This window comes from Lissotriton helveticus, chromosome 3_1 (genome assembly GCF_964261635.1).
Source record: "Lissotriton helveticus chromosome 3_1, aLisHel1.1, whole genome shotgun sequence".
In the NCBI taxonomy this organism is placed as follows: Eukaryota; Metazoa; Chordata; class Amphibia; order Caudata; family Salamandridae; genus Lissotriton; species Lissotriton helveticus.
In genome coordinates this window covers 1138879102-1138895778 of record NC_136061.1, presented here as the reverse complement: position 1 = coordinate 1138895778, position 16677 = coordinate 1138879102, and the positions used below count along the sequence as shown (strand labels likewise).

Sequence of the window (16677 nt, the reverse complement as noted above, 5' to 3'; positions counted from 1 at the left end):
TACATTTTAATGGAAGAGGTAGCTCAAGCCTAGGTAAAAACAAGTGTGTGACCCTGTAGGGATTTATAATGTTCCTAAGGGGCAATCTAAGTATGCGAGGTCGACATGTTTCGTGCCTGAGTTAGCCCCCAACGGGTCGATTGGCACTTCTTCAGGACCGTGGATAGGTGAAGTGAATAGGTGCACTACCACCTGGTATTCGAAAATATGAAATGAATTCCCAGGGGCGGTTAGAACCCTAGTTGACATTCACTGGGGTAAAAGTAGACCCCTAGAGAAACCGTCATGGGCCGACAGGGGTGGCCGGAGCAAAACGTTACTCCGGAAGTAGGTTCTCATAAGCAACTTGCCGATATTCTACCCAAGCTCAGGGCACTGGAGCTTGGGTAGGATTTCCTTTCCTATTGTCGAATACCAGGTGGTAGTGCACCCATTCACTTCACTTATCCACTTAAACACAACATAAGGTCTTTCGCTGGATGCAGCGCTTCGCCAGCGAGACCTAAAAAACAATATAACATTGTAAATGTGGTGCAGACTTGGTTCTACTTACATATGAGACAACACTGAAGCAGCCTCATCCTTAACTGCATTTGCTGGACTAGGAAAATACATATGCCCATCAAGCTCTGAAGATAGAAGAACTTAATTGCTCACAATTTTCCCATTAGCTGAAAAGGAATCACTAATTGTCAAGAGGTTCTGCTCTCTTTCCATGAAAGAAAATAATTGCCCAATTCAAGGAGTCCAGGACATGCCAATAAACTGCAGTCTTTGGCAAGGGATAAAGGAAGACATCAGGGTTAGTATCAGAAGTAAAATACACAAGATGTGCAACATTCCGTCCATCATCTTGTGTGTTTTGCTGTTCACCCTATGTGGAAAGGGCATGCCCAGACGTGGGTCCCGTGCTCACTACGCCACTGGAGTCAAGCTATCCTGGCTGATGACGGCTGAAAGCCAGAAACCGGTCCTAGGATGCTCGATTCCGGTCGAGGGAAGACATGGCTTTGCAGTTCGGACTGGACTGTTCCCATGAGGCACAGGGTCAAGATTGATTTGCCTATGGCCATGTCTGAACTGGGGTGGTGGGGTGAGCAAAAAAACAATGGATTAAACCCAGATATGTGACTGGGGGTGAATGTTTTGCCAATGTGCAACATTCCGTCCATAATCTTGTGTGTTTTGTAGTATCAGAAGTGCCTCATTGGCGCAACAGGTGTGTGAACCAGTTTTCTGTGCCGGGTGCACTCTGGTACTAAAGAAAGGGCCACAGCAGCTGCGATCCCGCGGCGTTCCGACCTATCACTCTGATCAATACCGACGTTAAGATCCTCACCAGACTATTAGCCACTCGCCTAGCCCCACAGATGGCACACTTGGTCCATCAAGACCAGTGTGGGTTTATCCCTGGTCGCAATACTGCGATGAACTTGCGGCGCCTGACTCATATCCTCCACGAGGTGCGTGGGAGGGAGGATCCCCACATACTGGTGTCAATTGACCTGGCTAAGGCCTTTGACACGGTCAGCTGGGGGTATCTCTTGGAGGTGCTCCGGATGGCGGGGTTAGGGCCAGTGTTCTGCAATTGGATCCGAGTGCTCTACGGGGCGCCCTGGGCTAGGGTTTGGCTTAGTTCGGCCCGCTCCGAGGAGTGGTCCTTGGGTAGGGGCACCCGTCAGGGGTGCCCCCTGTCACTGCTCCTATTTGCCCTGGCAATAGAACCTCTGGCGGTCTCCGTTCGTGCTGAGATGGCGCAATGGGGCATTAAGGTGGGCGATACTGTGAATGTGATCTCCCTCTATGCAGACGATGCTCTGTTCTATTTGACCTCCCCAAGCGACTCGCTTCCCGCTTTGATGCGGCTGCTGGACCGCTTTGGCGCGGCCTCCGGGCTGCGCATTAACCCTGGGAAGTCTTTGATCTTCCCGCTGGCGGGATGTACTACCGATCCGAATGTGAGCCTCCCGTGCCTGGGGCTGCGGTGGGAGCTGGAGGCGTTCCGATATCTCGGCATTCAGGTGGCTTCGTCGGACGACCTCCTGCTGGCCCGCAATGCTGAATGGGTGCTCCGCTCCCTGCACCAGTCTGTGTCCTTCTGGAATACACTTCCTCTCTCCCTTATGGGGCGGTTAGCGGTTGCTAAGATGGTGATGTTGCCCAGGATGTTGTACATCCTGCAAAATATCCTATGCCCGCTCCCCCCGCGAATTTTTCGAACGCTCAACTCGCTGCTCACATCTCTACTCTGGGCGGGCGGGCGTAGTAGAGTTGCCCTACATACTGTGGTCCGGAGCTGGGAGGAGGGAGGCCTGGAGGCCCCCAGGTTTGACCTTTATTATTATGCAGCGCAGCTCCTACCCGCCGCGAGGTGGTTCGCGGATACAGATAACTGGGAGCTGCAGCTACTGGCAGGCAGGGCGGACAAGAAGACTTTACGAGTGGCTTTGATGCAGGGAAGGGGAGCGGACGAGGACCTGCCCTATGTGGTGCGCCACGCAGCGGGAGTCTGGCAGCGATTTGTGGAGAAAGTTTTGTGGCGGGCCCCCTTTCATAGGGAGCTGCCGGTGTGGATCTTGGCCCCGGTGCTGCGGATGGAGGCAAATGTGTCCTTCCGGGAATGGCGAGACGGCGGATGTGAGACTCTGGCGGACCTGTACCCAGATGACTCCTTCGTGTCTTTTCAGCGAGCCACGGAGGCCTTTGACCTGAGCAGGGGACAATACATGCACTACAGGGGACTCCAGGAGGTGGCACGGACGACCTGGCCTCAGTTCCCAGAGGCGCCTCCACTGACTCACACCCTCAATATCCTCCTTTCCTGTGGGAGAGGGAAGCGGCTGATCTCTTTATTGTACTCGGCCATGCGACGGGATTCGACCCCGCAGATCGCACCGTCCTGGGCGGCCTGGGAAGCGGACCTGGGGATGACTCTGGAGCCGGGACAGCGCAAACGTATTGGGCTCCTGACCCGGAAAGTCTTGTGTAATGCACGGTTCAAGTTGATCCACTTTAATTTTGTGCATCGCACATACATGGCCCCAGTCTCCTTGAATCGCATCTCGGTGGATAGGTAGGACAGCTGTCCTAGGTGTTGGGCGGAGAGAGCTGGATTCTTCCATCTGGCTTGGGAGTGTCCGCAGGTCGGTAGCTTTTGGAGCGAGGTGGTGGACCATATTGGCCGTGTCACGAGCCTCCGGATTGCCCTGGATCCGCTTCATTGTCTCTTGGCCCTGGTGTCCAAGCCTAAACGGAGGAATTTGTCTTACAAGTTTCTACAGTGGTTACTGGTGTTAGCAAGGCGGCGGGTGGCCATTATTTGGATGGGGCGGAGGGCCCCCGAGGTCTCCCTGTGGCTTAAAGATGTTAGGGAGTGGTCCCTGGCTGAGGAGACGCATATGCAGCGCACGCGCCGCGATGAAAGGCTCCAGGAAGACTTGCTAGCTTGGAGGTTGATGTGTGCAGAGGGGTTGCCGGATGATGACTCGGATGCCACTAGTGCCGAATTGTTCACCCCTGAGGGGTCTGGATCCGAGGGGGAGGCGGTGGGAGGCGAGATGGAGGGACCTGGTCCGGAGTAATGCCCTGTTGGGCGCGCACTAATGTTCCCTATCGTATAACCCTGTGATTTGTCTGGATTCCCAGAGGATCGCTAATAAATGTGATGTCTGCACCTTATTGGGCCTTGAATGGATGACCTGGCTATAGCACGTACTCTATTACTGATGCCACGTATGGGGGGGGGGGGGTTCGTTTGTTGTGTGTTGGACTGTGTTTTTATTACAAAATGTATCTATCCAGAGGGATGGGAGTAGGGCTCCATGGAGGACGTAGGAGGGGAAATACGTGAAAGCCAGCGGACACTGGAGATGCACGTGTACAGTATGCAAACGACTATGATTATATCTGTGCCATTCACTGACATTACGCCGCCCGGCCTCCGGGATGTGGGCCACGAGGCTGTGTACAATCCTGAATGTTGCATATTGCTAATTTTACCTCTCAATGCTTGGGAGGTTTTGCCTGTTCATGTTCTCTATGTTTTCCGCAATAAACATATTTAAAAAAAAAAAAAAGAAAGGGCCACAGATGTTTGCGCGGACCCTTCTGTAATACAGAGATCGCCAGTATTCATGTAGTGCAGATGTAATTTCAAGAGGCGTTCTCTCATTTCCATATGGGCATAGCAAAAAGCTTTGATGCTGTGCAATGATTTGGGAAAGAGATTTGTTATGGCTACCTGTTAGAGCAGGTGTCTCCAACCAGTAGCTCTCCAGATACCTGTGAGAAGCTCTTTTGTGTGCAGCCTATCCTACGACTACCCAAGCTTTTGCTTGGTTGAAATATTACAAGTATACTAAAATGAAGCATGTATGCAAAACAAAAATGTGTGTATGTTTTTACACAACTCGAGCGGATGTCTGCAGAAAAAAGGTGCATTTTCAAAATGTGCTTAAAGCTATTATTGGAATTAGAGAGAGGTATTACTCCCATTTATACCTTGGTGACCGGTGTATTGCAGCTATGGTTTGTATGTACTACCTATGTAATATTTCAGTTCAAATTCTCAAAGCCTTTTTTACATTACTGCTGGAAACGCTGTCTAATGCACCAATGTTATCACTACTGACACCAGGATGGGGTGCTCACTTTTACATCACTAGTATTAGTAGCTCGGGATGATTTTCATTGAACATGAGTAGCTTTTGTTACAGAAAATGTTGGAGATCCCTGTGTTAAAGCCTTTTGCGTGGATAGGCTGAAATTAATCTGACATATGTTGTTCCTTTGTAGAAAACAATGTCTGAAGAAAGATAGTATGAACTTTTTGTTTTGCTAATGACACTTCCTCGTAGACCAGGTTCCCTCAAATGAAGTTTGGACCTAGTCCAATTAAACTAAGAGGAAGTTAGGGTTCTTCTTCTAAGAAACCATAACCTGAAATCAAAAGGTATTTGTATAAAGGCATGCCACCACACATCCTGGATATCGAGGAAACGGTTATTAGTGAGGGAGCTCTGGATCAACACTTCTTTGAGGTACAGGAAGAAAAATGACAACCCTGGCATAAGTGGAATACATTTGGAGATGCGAATGACACAAACTGAATAGTATTTGCTGCTCGGTCATCCTGTTCTAAAATTCTGACAGATATTGTGCGACACCAGGGAAGCTTCTACGACGAGGAACAGCTGAAACACTTAAAAATTCGATATTTGAAGAGAACACTGATGATTTTCTGTCTTGCAGAATAACTGATACTTATTCAAGACAAACATAAAGTAGGATTTATTGTAAATAAACATAAACTAAAGAAATATAATTCTGAGCAAAATCATAAAAGCAAAAACAATTGTAGAAGATGTCCTAGGCAAAGGCTCACAGACAATTTACTTTTGAATAAGTTGCATTTTACGTGAACTAAATAATATAAATCAAAAGGTATGTAAGAAAACCAAGATCTTACCCTTCCCCAGTAAGGGCGCAGCAGGCCTGTATGTGCCACTGATGATCTTTAACCGAAGTTAGCTTTAGATACTGAGAGATTTCAGCTACAGTCATGCATTCTTTCACATCTTGTTTGTTTGCAAAAACCAGCAAACCTGCTTTTTTCAGGTCCTGCAAAAATATATTTATTATACAAAGAGGTTGTCTTAAAGGGACACATTTTTTCTTTGCAGAAAACAAAGGTTTTCAAATATAGGGAATATACTTCTCCACCATGTGAACACTTCCACATTGTTGCAAACATTTTTTGCTGTGAAGGCACACCTATACAAGGGCAAGTGAAAAATGTGTCAATCCTTGTTAAAATGTATGTATTCTTTGTCAGGACCAGAGGTCAAGAATTAAGCTATTCTTTCTTTACTTTATTAACAGCAGTCATATAGAGAACAACAAAATACTTCATTTCCCATAACCCTTAGGGACACAGTCCTCCTCCTCCTCCTCCTCCTCCTCCTCCTCCTCCTCCTCCTCCTTCTCCTCCTTCTCCTCCTCCGTTTCAGCAGCCTCCGGCCTCTTGGCACAGAATAACACAGATTAGGACGGTAATGAATGAATAAGGCCATGTGTAGAGTTTTATTAATTTGCTATGCTGTGGGAAATCTAGTCACTCCTCCGTGGTTGCTGTCACTACTGAGAACGTGCTTCGGCACCTGGGGCCATTGCGATGTGGTCCTATGACCACTAAGCGAATCCGCAACTAATTCACATGCTCAGCGTATCTCGCTGGCACACAACTTCTATTCTCCTGAACCAGCATGGCAGCCCGGGTTATCTGCTTCTGTGTCTTTGTGCCACATGCACCTGGAGCAATTGTTCCCTCAAAAGGGTCGTTATTCTCAGAGCTTAGTGTATTTCTATTCATTTAAATGATCAGACACAGGCCCAAGCAAATCTAATTACCCAGTGTAGTTTTGTTGGTGTGTGTGTGTCCTGCAGGGCCTAGCCCCCCGTTATGGGCTCTGGGCTGCATTACTGGGCTGGGAGATCCCAAACTTGTTAAAAAAAAGAAATTCTTTTTAAACAATTACTGGCTGGAGATTCCAGCATTTATACTCTTGCCTGTGTCTGCCCCATTGTTCAATGTGATTGGTAACCTTACCCCTTTCTCAACCTTGTCAGGAATGCTCTATTGCACTACTTCTGTGGGGACGTGGACACTTTTATTCAAAAAGTGGTCTTGCAGGAGGTAGCCCCCTGAAGAGGCAACTATTGCAGCATGCTACTTTAAACCCCTACCTGTGAGGGAAGAAACTCTAGGGCTTATGCCTCTTATACCTCCGGGAGGGCCTATTCATCCACACGACTCCACAAGTGCAAGAGGAACCCTGCATCAGGCATCGATCTAGAAGCATTTGACAGGCTAAAGCGGGCCTTCATGATCCACACTCCGCGTTGGTCTCTGGCCCCCCCCCCCCAGGACCCGGGTCTTCGGGGACACAACCTTTGTGGACCTCTTTCCCCTTCTGCCTGCCCACACCCCCACAGGGTTCAGATTCACCTTCCGGCTCGGATGCGGAGTATAAGACCGCATAAGATGTGCCAAATGGTGATGCCCCCCAGGCTTCCACGGATATGCTGGACCCAGAGCACTTAATGCACCCCCTCTCCTCAAAATGGGCCCCCGCAGATAAGATCACTTCCTACGCTGTGGGGTGGCTTCATAAACTGCTGGATAGGGAGATCATCAACTGCCTGTGGGCGGAATGCCCACATCCATCTCTGGGGGACAAAGTGGCACTCGCACCAAACGTCGAACAGCGCATGGCTACCTTCCTGGAGAAGTGCATGCACGATCCCAAGAAGGGGATCAACCGGTCCTGGCGGGCTTGGTAGAGGGATCTCTTCGATATCTCAGGCCCCTTGACCCTTATCTTAGATATAGCGTAAGATAACAAGCCTTCTGGGACTCTGATTTCCCCTGAGGTCCTGTCCATTAGGGACCTACGGGCCATTATTTTCCTGGGTAAAGCAAACTGCGCCATCTATATGGAGAGGCGCTGTTCCATCCTCATCAAGTGTGACCTCATATTTGGGGACCTCGCCACATCTGAGGCAGGCCCCAGTGCCCAAGGAGGGGTTCTTCGGTGAACCGTTCATCTGGGATTCGGGTATGTGCAAACCTTTAATTATGTGGACAAAGCCCAGGTTTTGATGGGGCTGGCTGAAGCAGGGGGCATTCGGCTGGCTGTGCCCAACACCCATCCTCTGGCAGAGAATATGGCACCAGGAGGGGACAGTATCAGGACGCCTCAAAGTTCGGAATCTTTTATCCCATCAAAGGCTACCCCCATCACCGGGGTGCTAGAGGGCAAAGAGGAGGTTGCAACCAACGAGCCACTCAAGGTGAGTATTCATCCTTTTCCTCAGCACCGTCTGGTGAGCAGACTTCAGGGTTTCGTTCACACTTTGGAGGTCCTTATCTCCGATGCATGGGTCCTTGAGACAATAGAAGGATTCCACATAGAGTTCTATGCTCCCTTTCCAGGAAAAGCCCCCTATTCCCATGGTTTTCTCTCTTGCAAATGCTGACCTAGTGGATATAGACGTATCTGAGCTACTCCGCAAAGGGGCAATAGTGCATATCTCCTCTCGTCCAGGGGCTTTTTAAGCAATCTTTTTGCACTGGACAAATGGGATGGCGGCCAAAGGCCAATGATCAACCTGAAGGAATTTAACAAGTGGTTGCTTTACCACCACTTCAAGATGGAGGATATCCATCTGTTACGGGATGTCCTCCCCAAAGATTGGATGGTGCGTGCAGATCTCATGGACGTCTACCTAACCATTGCGATCTTCCCTCCCCACCGCCACTTCCTCCAGTTTCAAAGGTGGGGGATACATTAGAGTTCCCCACTCTCCCTTTTGGTCGATCGATGGTCATGTGGTCCTTCACCAAGGTAAATCACCCAGGGGAAAAGTTCCTAAGGGCCTGTGGTGTTCATCTCCTCATCTATTTAGATGACATTCTCCTTATGGATTAATGCCCTCGGAACCTCTTGCTGCATCTCCAGACGGTAGTCACTCTCCTGGAGTCCCTTGGTTTCATCATAAATCTACAGAAGTCTGTTCTTGTACCCTTTCAGTCGCTGGTGTTCCTGGGTTTTGTGGTGGACTTGCACGGAGCCACCCTTAGTCCTCCCAACCGGAAGATGACCAAGATCAAACACAAACTGCACCATCTGGAGACCAAACCTTTCACCTCCCTTCGCTAGATAACAAGGGTGGTGGAGGTTCTGTCGTCCTCCATCCAGTCTCTTTTTGCGCAGCCCCTTCATTATCATGCCCACCAACAGTTGAAAGCCTTTCATCTCAGGAAGGGTCTCAAATACTCCCAGATGGTTCCCTTGTTGGAAGAAACTCGAGAGGAGATTCAATGGCGGCTGGCTCATATTAAAGGGTCAGGAGATATTTGGCTCCCTTCCGGAACTGGTCATACCGTCTGACGCCAGAGGCTCGGGCTGGGGGTGAGATGTGGGGATTTCTCCACAGAAGGAAAATGGCATTATCAAAAAAGATCCATGCACATCAATTGCCTTGAACTCTTGGCAGGATCGTTCGTGGTCCGGTGCTGGACAGAGCACAGTGCTGTCTCATCCACAAGAGGTACAATGTAGCAGCATTTCACTGTATAAACCCCCTCGGAGGTACTCGATCCAAGAATCTGTCTGATCTGGCCCGCAATTTCTAGGACTACTACCTGGAGAGCCTGATCTCTGTGTTGGCAGAACATCTACTGGGGGAAGCCAGTCAAGTAGCTGGTTGGCACTCATGCCACCTTTAAGATGTGAGCCTCTGGTGTTTATATTCATTGGTGTTCCAAGCCCTCTAAAACAGATTGGGCCCATTCACAGTGAATCTCTTTCTATCCCACCTGAACCACCAACTCCTGAACTATTTCAGTTGGTGCCACAGACACTTTCCTCCACAACTGGCAATGGGAGCGAGGTTATGCCTTCCCCCGTATGTGACAAGCATACACCTCTCAGCTCAAGTAAGAAGAGAGGAGACAGATATCGTCCAAGTGACACTGACTTCAAAATTGCAAGTCAGGTATCCAGGTCTTCTGGAATTTTTGGGGGATTTTCCAATTCTTCTATCCCTCATTCCAGATCTCCTCAAGGACCTGGAGGGGAATCCCCATCATCTAGTGCTGGAGGTTCTCAGCCTCTTATGGAATGGAGGACTACAGGGAACGTTGGAAAGTCCCAGATCTTTCGAGACCGGCTGTGTTCCTCCTTTGCAAGGCATGGCAGATAGCACCATCAAGCTTTATAGATCAGCTTGGGCTTGATGGTTGGGCTGGTGTCATCGATGTTTGGATCCCGTGGGGGCAGAAAACGTCCACATCTTGAATTTCCTTGCTTCTTTGGCATCAGAGGGACTTGCATATAGATCCATCAATAGCTTCAAGTCGATCTCAGCTAGTCCGTCACTGGTCGGTAATCATACGGTGAGGGAGCACCATTTGGTGCAAAAGCTCTAGCGAGGCATTCCCCTTTCTCTTCCTTACAAACCCAGCTACTCTATTTTGTAGGTAGTAAACAAGGTTCTTAACTTATAAGAACTCCAATAAATACCACCCCCGGAAGGAGCTATCGGCCAAGTTAGCTACTCTTCGATGACTGGTTTCATGCAAGCGTGTCTCAAATGTCAGAGCACTAGGCAGAACGGGTAGAGTATTCCCCCCAGAGGGGGGTCACTTTCCATATTTCAAGGCCTACAAAACATAATTTTAGACTAGTTAATTATCCTTCTGTCCAGATTTCCAAAAGCTGTATGTTGTGTGGTGTATAAAGAGTTCTGAAGCTATGAGGATGGACATGCGCCCCGATGGAGAGAGGCAAATGCTGATCGCCTTAAGGTAACCTTTCATGGCGGTCTCTTCATCTACCATAGCCAGATGGGTCCGGTGGGCCATGCAGGAAGCTGGCATTGATACCAAGATGTTTGGAGCTCACTCGGCGAGAGGAGCTATGGCACTGAAGGCGTTCTCCCTTGGGGCCCGCCTAGAGGAGATCCTCAATGCAGTGGACTGGTGTTCAGATTCGACCTTTAACCCCTTCCGTGCTCATGACGAGCTCAGCTCGTCATGAGGTACACCGCTCATGTGCTCATGACGAGCTGAGCTCGTCATGAACACACCCATTTCCATTATGGCCCAGCGCAGGAGGAAAATAGCTCTAGCAGCCAAGGTGTTAAGAGCTTTTATTTCAAACCACTCCCTCGTATTGTTTTGCTAGTTCTTGATAAGCTTCAAATCAGCGTAATCCTCGCCTCCGGTCCGGACACAGAATGAAAAATGTCCTAGCTATCGTAACAAAGTTTAAATTCTTTTAAGGACATGGAGGCGAGTATTAACCCACTTGTCATTGTATTCTCCCTCCCTAGAATGAGAAAGATTTACATTAAGGAGGGTATACCTTACTTGCTTTGATAGTTACAAGTGTATGGTTCTCGTTGATTACTGTAACAATGCGGATGTCTGTTGGATCTGTTATGTGAGGAACATTTAGGTTCCAGTTTCAAACATCTCTGTTCATTTTCCTCTAGGATCTGATGGGTCAAAACAGGAATTAAGATGCCATTATCCGTATGCAGTTGCAGGAAGAAAGAAGAGGCGGCAACAACAACAAGGGACTACTAAGGAGCCTTTGCCTCAACAGATTGGACATTGCCTATTGCTGAACTGTTGACTTTTTCCCTAAGGTTGATTTATAGGAAATTAAGTCTTATGTTGTTCTCTAAATGGCTACTGTTAATAAAGTGACGAAAGAACAGCATAATGCTTGCCTCTGTGTTCTTAATTGAATTGAAACTTTCTGTTACAACAGCTAGGATAGTTTGCATTACACGCTACAAAAATACAGTATTTAGCATTTTAATAAAGAATATAAATATCTGTGCTTGTTCGAATGAGGTGAAAGATGCAGGGATCAACAGCCTCATCACAAACACGGCATTTAAAAATCGCACACCTAGCCTATCCCCAAACAGTGGCAGAATTGTTTACAAATTAACATGATACGTAGCCAGTAAAGTACAAACAAGACTTGCAGAACATTTACCATTTTAAAACATAACAACAAATGCTACAAATACGGACGAAAAGAAGCAATGAGTGGTGTGAAGAAGAAAGGGAAACAGCCTAGGATGGTGGGAAAGTTATGAAGAGGGGGATTTTGATACCTCTCCTGAATTTCAGTACTGAGGAAGCAAGTCTCAGGTGCAAATGCAGGACATTCTAGAGTCTTGGTCTGTATGCTGAAAGTATGTTGGTGTGTGTTCAGTACAAGTCTTCTGGATTTCAAGTTTGGCCAGAGATATGTTGCTAGAGGTGACCGACTACCACATATGGTAAACTTAGAGACAAAGCAGACAGGTAAACTAGAGTGCCGTGTAGATAAATGTTTTCATAGGGAGAGGTGCTTGAATTTTTTTAAGCAGATGATTAGCAGAGCTACTTTGCTAAGAAATATTTGGATTGGAATCGGTCAGAACTAGAGCAGTGAGCAATGTTTGACAAGGCGAGTGCTTGCCTTCTCGACCAGAATTTCAAAGTTGAGCTGAATCAACAATGCATGCAGTTTTTCTTGATATGAACCTTGAAGGGCAAAAAACGGCAATGAAAAATCCTAGGGGATTTAATGGAGGATGAAATGTGAGTATTAAGAAATTTGGATACATTTAACAGTTAGATTCCTAATTGAACCGATTTGTATAAATCAGTGAAATCCTTGTTTTTATATTTTGGAACCCGATCTCTAAACTAAGTCTGGGCGGTGAACACCGCTCTGCTCGCGGAGTTTGTGGAGTTTTCCGAACTCCGCATTACGGAGAGTTCGCAGACTCGCTCACGTTAGTAAACATCAAGTTGGCGAGCGCGAGTGAGGAAAATCAACCTCCCGGCAAGATTTTTCCTCGTGCGTGATTGTCAACATCAAGTTGGCAAGCACGAGCGTGGAAAATCAACCTCTCGGAGAGATTTCTCAACGAGGGCGGTCAGATTTCTCATTGAGAGTGGTCGAGTATGCTCGCGACCGCTCACGTTGAGAAACTATCCGATCGCGTTGAGAAAGCTGCCGCTCAAGTAAAAATCTACTTGAGTGGCAGACAAGAAGCAGCGCCCGCTTGTGCTGTGCTTGGTGCCGTTCGTGATGATTGCACAGTGCGGATAAGCACCTGGAACTGAAAATCACTGCAAACTGTATTTATCTATGGAACTCTGCCGCTCACGGAGCTCTGCAGAGCGAAGGTTTTTTTGCACTTCGCGGAGTTCCGCAAACTCCGCCCAGGCTTACTTATTTTAAACCAAAATATAAGAGATCAATCTCTGCACAGTTACCAGAAACATGCTAGAGAGGAACATCTTTGAATTCAGACCTTTTTTGAAAGGTTTGTTGGAAAAAGTATTTTGTCTCATGTAGGGAAAATGTGGTGACCACTGAGGCAGACTTCAAACTCTGAGAACCTGGTAAACCAAGAAATCTGTACTCTGTTTCCCTATGTTCAACATTATATTCCAACTAACATCACCATTCCCACATTCTTGAGAAAGAAAGAGTAAGGATACTTCAGAAGCAGACATCTTCAATAGAAAATCATGGGTGCAACTCATAATTGGTGTGCCTCTTGCAGAAGGAGTACAATGTCAGCATCAACAACTGATTATCAGAAAAAGAAAATGCTTTATTCGATTTTAGAAAATTGATAAAATCATAAAGGCAACAGTTAAAAAGACAAATTCATACAGAATATACAGTTTAAAAAATATTCCATGAATAAACAGCAGTCCCATCAGTGCATAATTTGATTTGGTGTTTTTTTTAAAGAAACTAGCAAGTTATAGATTTCCTTTTCCTCAGAATACTTTTTAAAAAGGCAGTCATAATACCAATGTAATACACATTATCCAGTATTTGTAAGTATAGGAAAGCCGGACGGCTTTGCCGCCATGCTCCCTGCTTCAAATAGGGCGAAATCCATCTTGCATGTTCCATAGCATAAAATTTACAAAAAAGGATCACGTGCAATGCTGTTTGTAAAGAAAGATTATCGCATGGGCAGAGGCAAAGATCCCTGGACCAGTCATTTACAGCTGGAAATGGTACCAAGTAATGGAAGCTATCAAACCTAAACCTAGTCAAGATGTATCTATCATATCCCCTAAACACCAGACTAGGTAGGGTTGGATGCGATTGCTAGCCAGGGTCAATTGGTGCTGGATCACAGATATTTTATTAATTTCCACTGCAATTCTAAGGGACTCGAAATGGTTCAAGCATAACATTTTCAGGTCTTTTCTGGATATGGAACACATGGACTCTGGCTTAACATAAAACTCTGGTTGGTTCAAGTGATTTGCAGGTCTTTTCTGGATATGGAACACATGGACTCTGGCTTAACATAAAACTCTGGTTGGTTCAAGTCATTTAGTTGTTTTCTAACATAGTTTAACCAGGGAATTTTTCTAGCCTGGTCCAGCTGATTATCATTAACACTAACTTAAATGTTCAGAAAACAGACCCTGTAAGTACAGGAACATACATTTAAATCATGTAATTTCTGATTACCAACCCTAAATAGTACCCACGAGAGGTGAGGTAGAATACTGGATATTCCAATAAATAGCTGAAACAAGTGGATAATATATCCCCAAGTAAATTAGGCTATACCCCGTAGGAAATAAAGGGGTGAGCCAGTTGAATATCAAAACGTAAAGCATTTACAGATAAGTATTCATCAACCTTTCCCTTTACGTGCTGTCCAAATGGAGCTACACTAATAGCCCAAAGTTTACACTGCATCCTACCACTAATTATAGAGCCCATAGTGAGGGAAGAGCTTCTAACATACTGATGCATAAAAGAAACTATTCAAGCAGTAAAAACGTGCCACATGAGTGAAAGGACAAAGTAATGTTCAAGTACTATTCAAGTTCACATGCACAGTGATGTTTCTTCCTTGTTTCTGCTGGAGAGGTATTTTCTACAATGCCAAGGCTTTGGATTCCAGAAAGCCCCAGGTACCCAAAGACTGACCCTTGTTGTCCAAATCTGGACCACTCAGTCCCAGGATATGGACTGCTTCCACACATGAACTTTGGTCATGTTGGATGTTTCTAATCTTAAAATAAAATTTTGAGTGGGAACCTATTATTAGATAATATTCTCATTACAGAAGGTGGTAACTACTTCAATGCTCCTTTTGGCCAGATTGGACTTGGTTGACATAGTGGAATACTGAGATGTGATCAGGCATTTCCTGGTTACCTTCACAATTTCTTCCTTTGCCACATAGAGGATTAACCCCGATATAAGAATCTGCAAATCACCTACTTCCTCCTGGATACTCACATTTCAGCTGTAGCTGGGGTTGTGGATCTTTGGAGAGTACCGTGATGTGATGGTTTTGGATTTGAGCAACACCGTGACATACCCACAAGCAGAGAGTCACTCCACACTTTAAGCTGGTGAGGTCACAGGGTTACTGACTACACAGCAGGTGGGGATGAAAAATATTGATGGGTGCTCAGGGTCAAGCATTAATCCCTGTGCAGACAACTGAATCAAATCAGGGCTGTTGCATCTTTGTCCAGACCAGATGGTATGTTGACACCTCGGTCTGTCTTGCTGAATATGGGTGGCCAGCAGCAAGGAAGGGACCCACAGTCACAGGTGTTACTCAGCAATTAGATTGGAGAGAAGAGTGGTAGCCAGCACTGGCTCAAATCTTCCACGGATGTGAGGCATTGTCACTGCCACCACTGTGCTAGAACCTATGGCAACATAGATAAAGCATGCATTCTGTAGACAGTCATAAGAGCTTAGCCACACTGTGGGGGTTCACCTATTGCCAATCCCTTCCTATTTATCTTAAGATAGCACATGGAAGCCTGCCCCACTCTTGGGTGAAAGGTGAAGATTGGGTTTCCCAAACCCCTATCTCTCCTCTTAAAAGCATCCCCTGGGTCAAGGGCAAGTCATCACAGACTGATGCAAGGCACACCTGACCTCAGCACCAATCTCCTGGCCTGGTTGCCCGTGATCAAGAAGCTCTGGGGACACGGGAGACACGGGAGACAACAGTATAGTCAATATAAAAAGCCAAGGATCCACCACTGAAGATGTTCAGTTAAGGCCCCACAGCATCACTGTTAAATCAGTGAAATCTCTAGGGAGAGACAAGGGATCTACCCTCCACAAACTTGATTAGACTCCCGTCCCTTAGTACATTAAGCATTCAGGTGGAGAGTCAAAGCATTACACCACATTAGAGAAAGCGGTGCAGGAGCATTCTACCACTCAGGATCACCACAATGATTGGAAGAAGGGAAAACAAAAGCTAAATGCAAGAGGGTCTCCAAGAACACGCAGATCAGTGATCCAATTGAGAGGTCAGTAGAGGCAGACGCATTATCCATCTTCAGTCATAATTAGTGCTGCTATGTCTTTCACTGCAAATCGCAGATAGTCATGGGAGGGTGTGCCGCTGGTCAGAAGACTAGGGTGCTTGTGAAATCTAGCGTGGTAGTGGCAGCCTGGCATGCTGCTCACTGGCATCTGGTAAGGGGAGAGGGGGCTAATGGGGAAAATATCTGAAGAGGAGATTTAGAATTACAAGTTGATGTGAGATGAGGAGATGCACCAACCAAAAAAGGTCAATGCTGACTTGAAAGAGGACCAAATGAACAAGGAAAGGGGGCTCTCTGTAGGTGTCGGCGATTTTTGTCAGGAATGGAGACCACATGTCAAATGGTGTTGCACAACCTTGAGTGTGCCCCAGGTTTGCTGCCGAGGGCCAGACCCAAATCATTTATGGGCTTGTGAGCATGCAGCGGCATGTGTCTACCAACATGGGGTGGGGAGGAGCTTGGCACAGCAGTTTATCATGCTCATTTGTGGTGCAGGAGTTTGCCGAAGCCACTCCATGTTCCATTTGCTGCCTTCCTATTTCTCCGCCTGCGCATTGCTGGCCATTAGTGCACAGAACTGGCATATATTTATTTATTTTATTTATTTATTTATTTAAAAGGTTTTATATAGCGCTGGCTAGACCCGGAGGTATCAGAGCGCTTTACATGGGTATCAGACAATAAATTGCAGGTTACAGCTTTACAAAGGTTACACAGTTATTAGAGCAAGGCAATTTTAGTTACAAGTAAGGCTGAGA

General features: G+C 46.7%; 1 protein-coding gene across 1 annotated transcript in view; it reads right to left on the bottom strand.

Annotated features, from left to right (window-relative positions):
* ARL5A (ARF like GTPase 5A) overlaps nt 1-16677 on the bottom strand; it is a 218428-nt gene that overhangs the window by 21924 nt on the left and 179827 nt on the right. The window contains exon 5 of the mRNA XM_078681746.1: nt 5468-5619. Coding sequence (XP_078537872.1) covers nt 5468-5619 — 152 coding nt within the window. The remainder of the gene's footprint in view (nt 1-5467; nt 5620-16677) is intronic.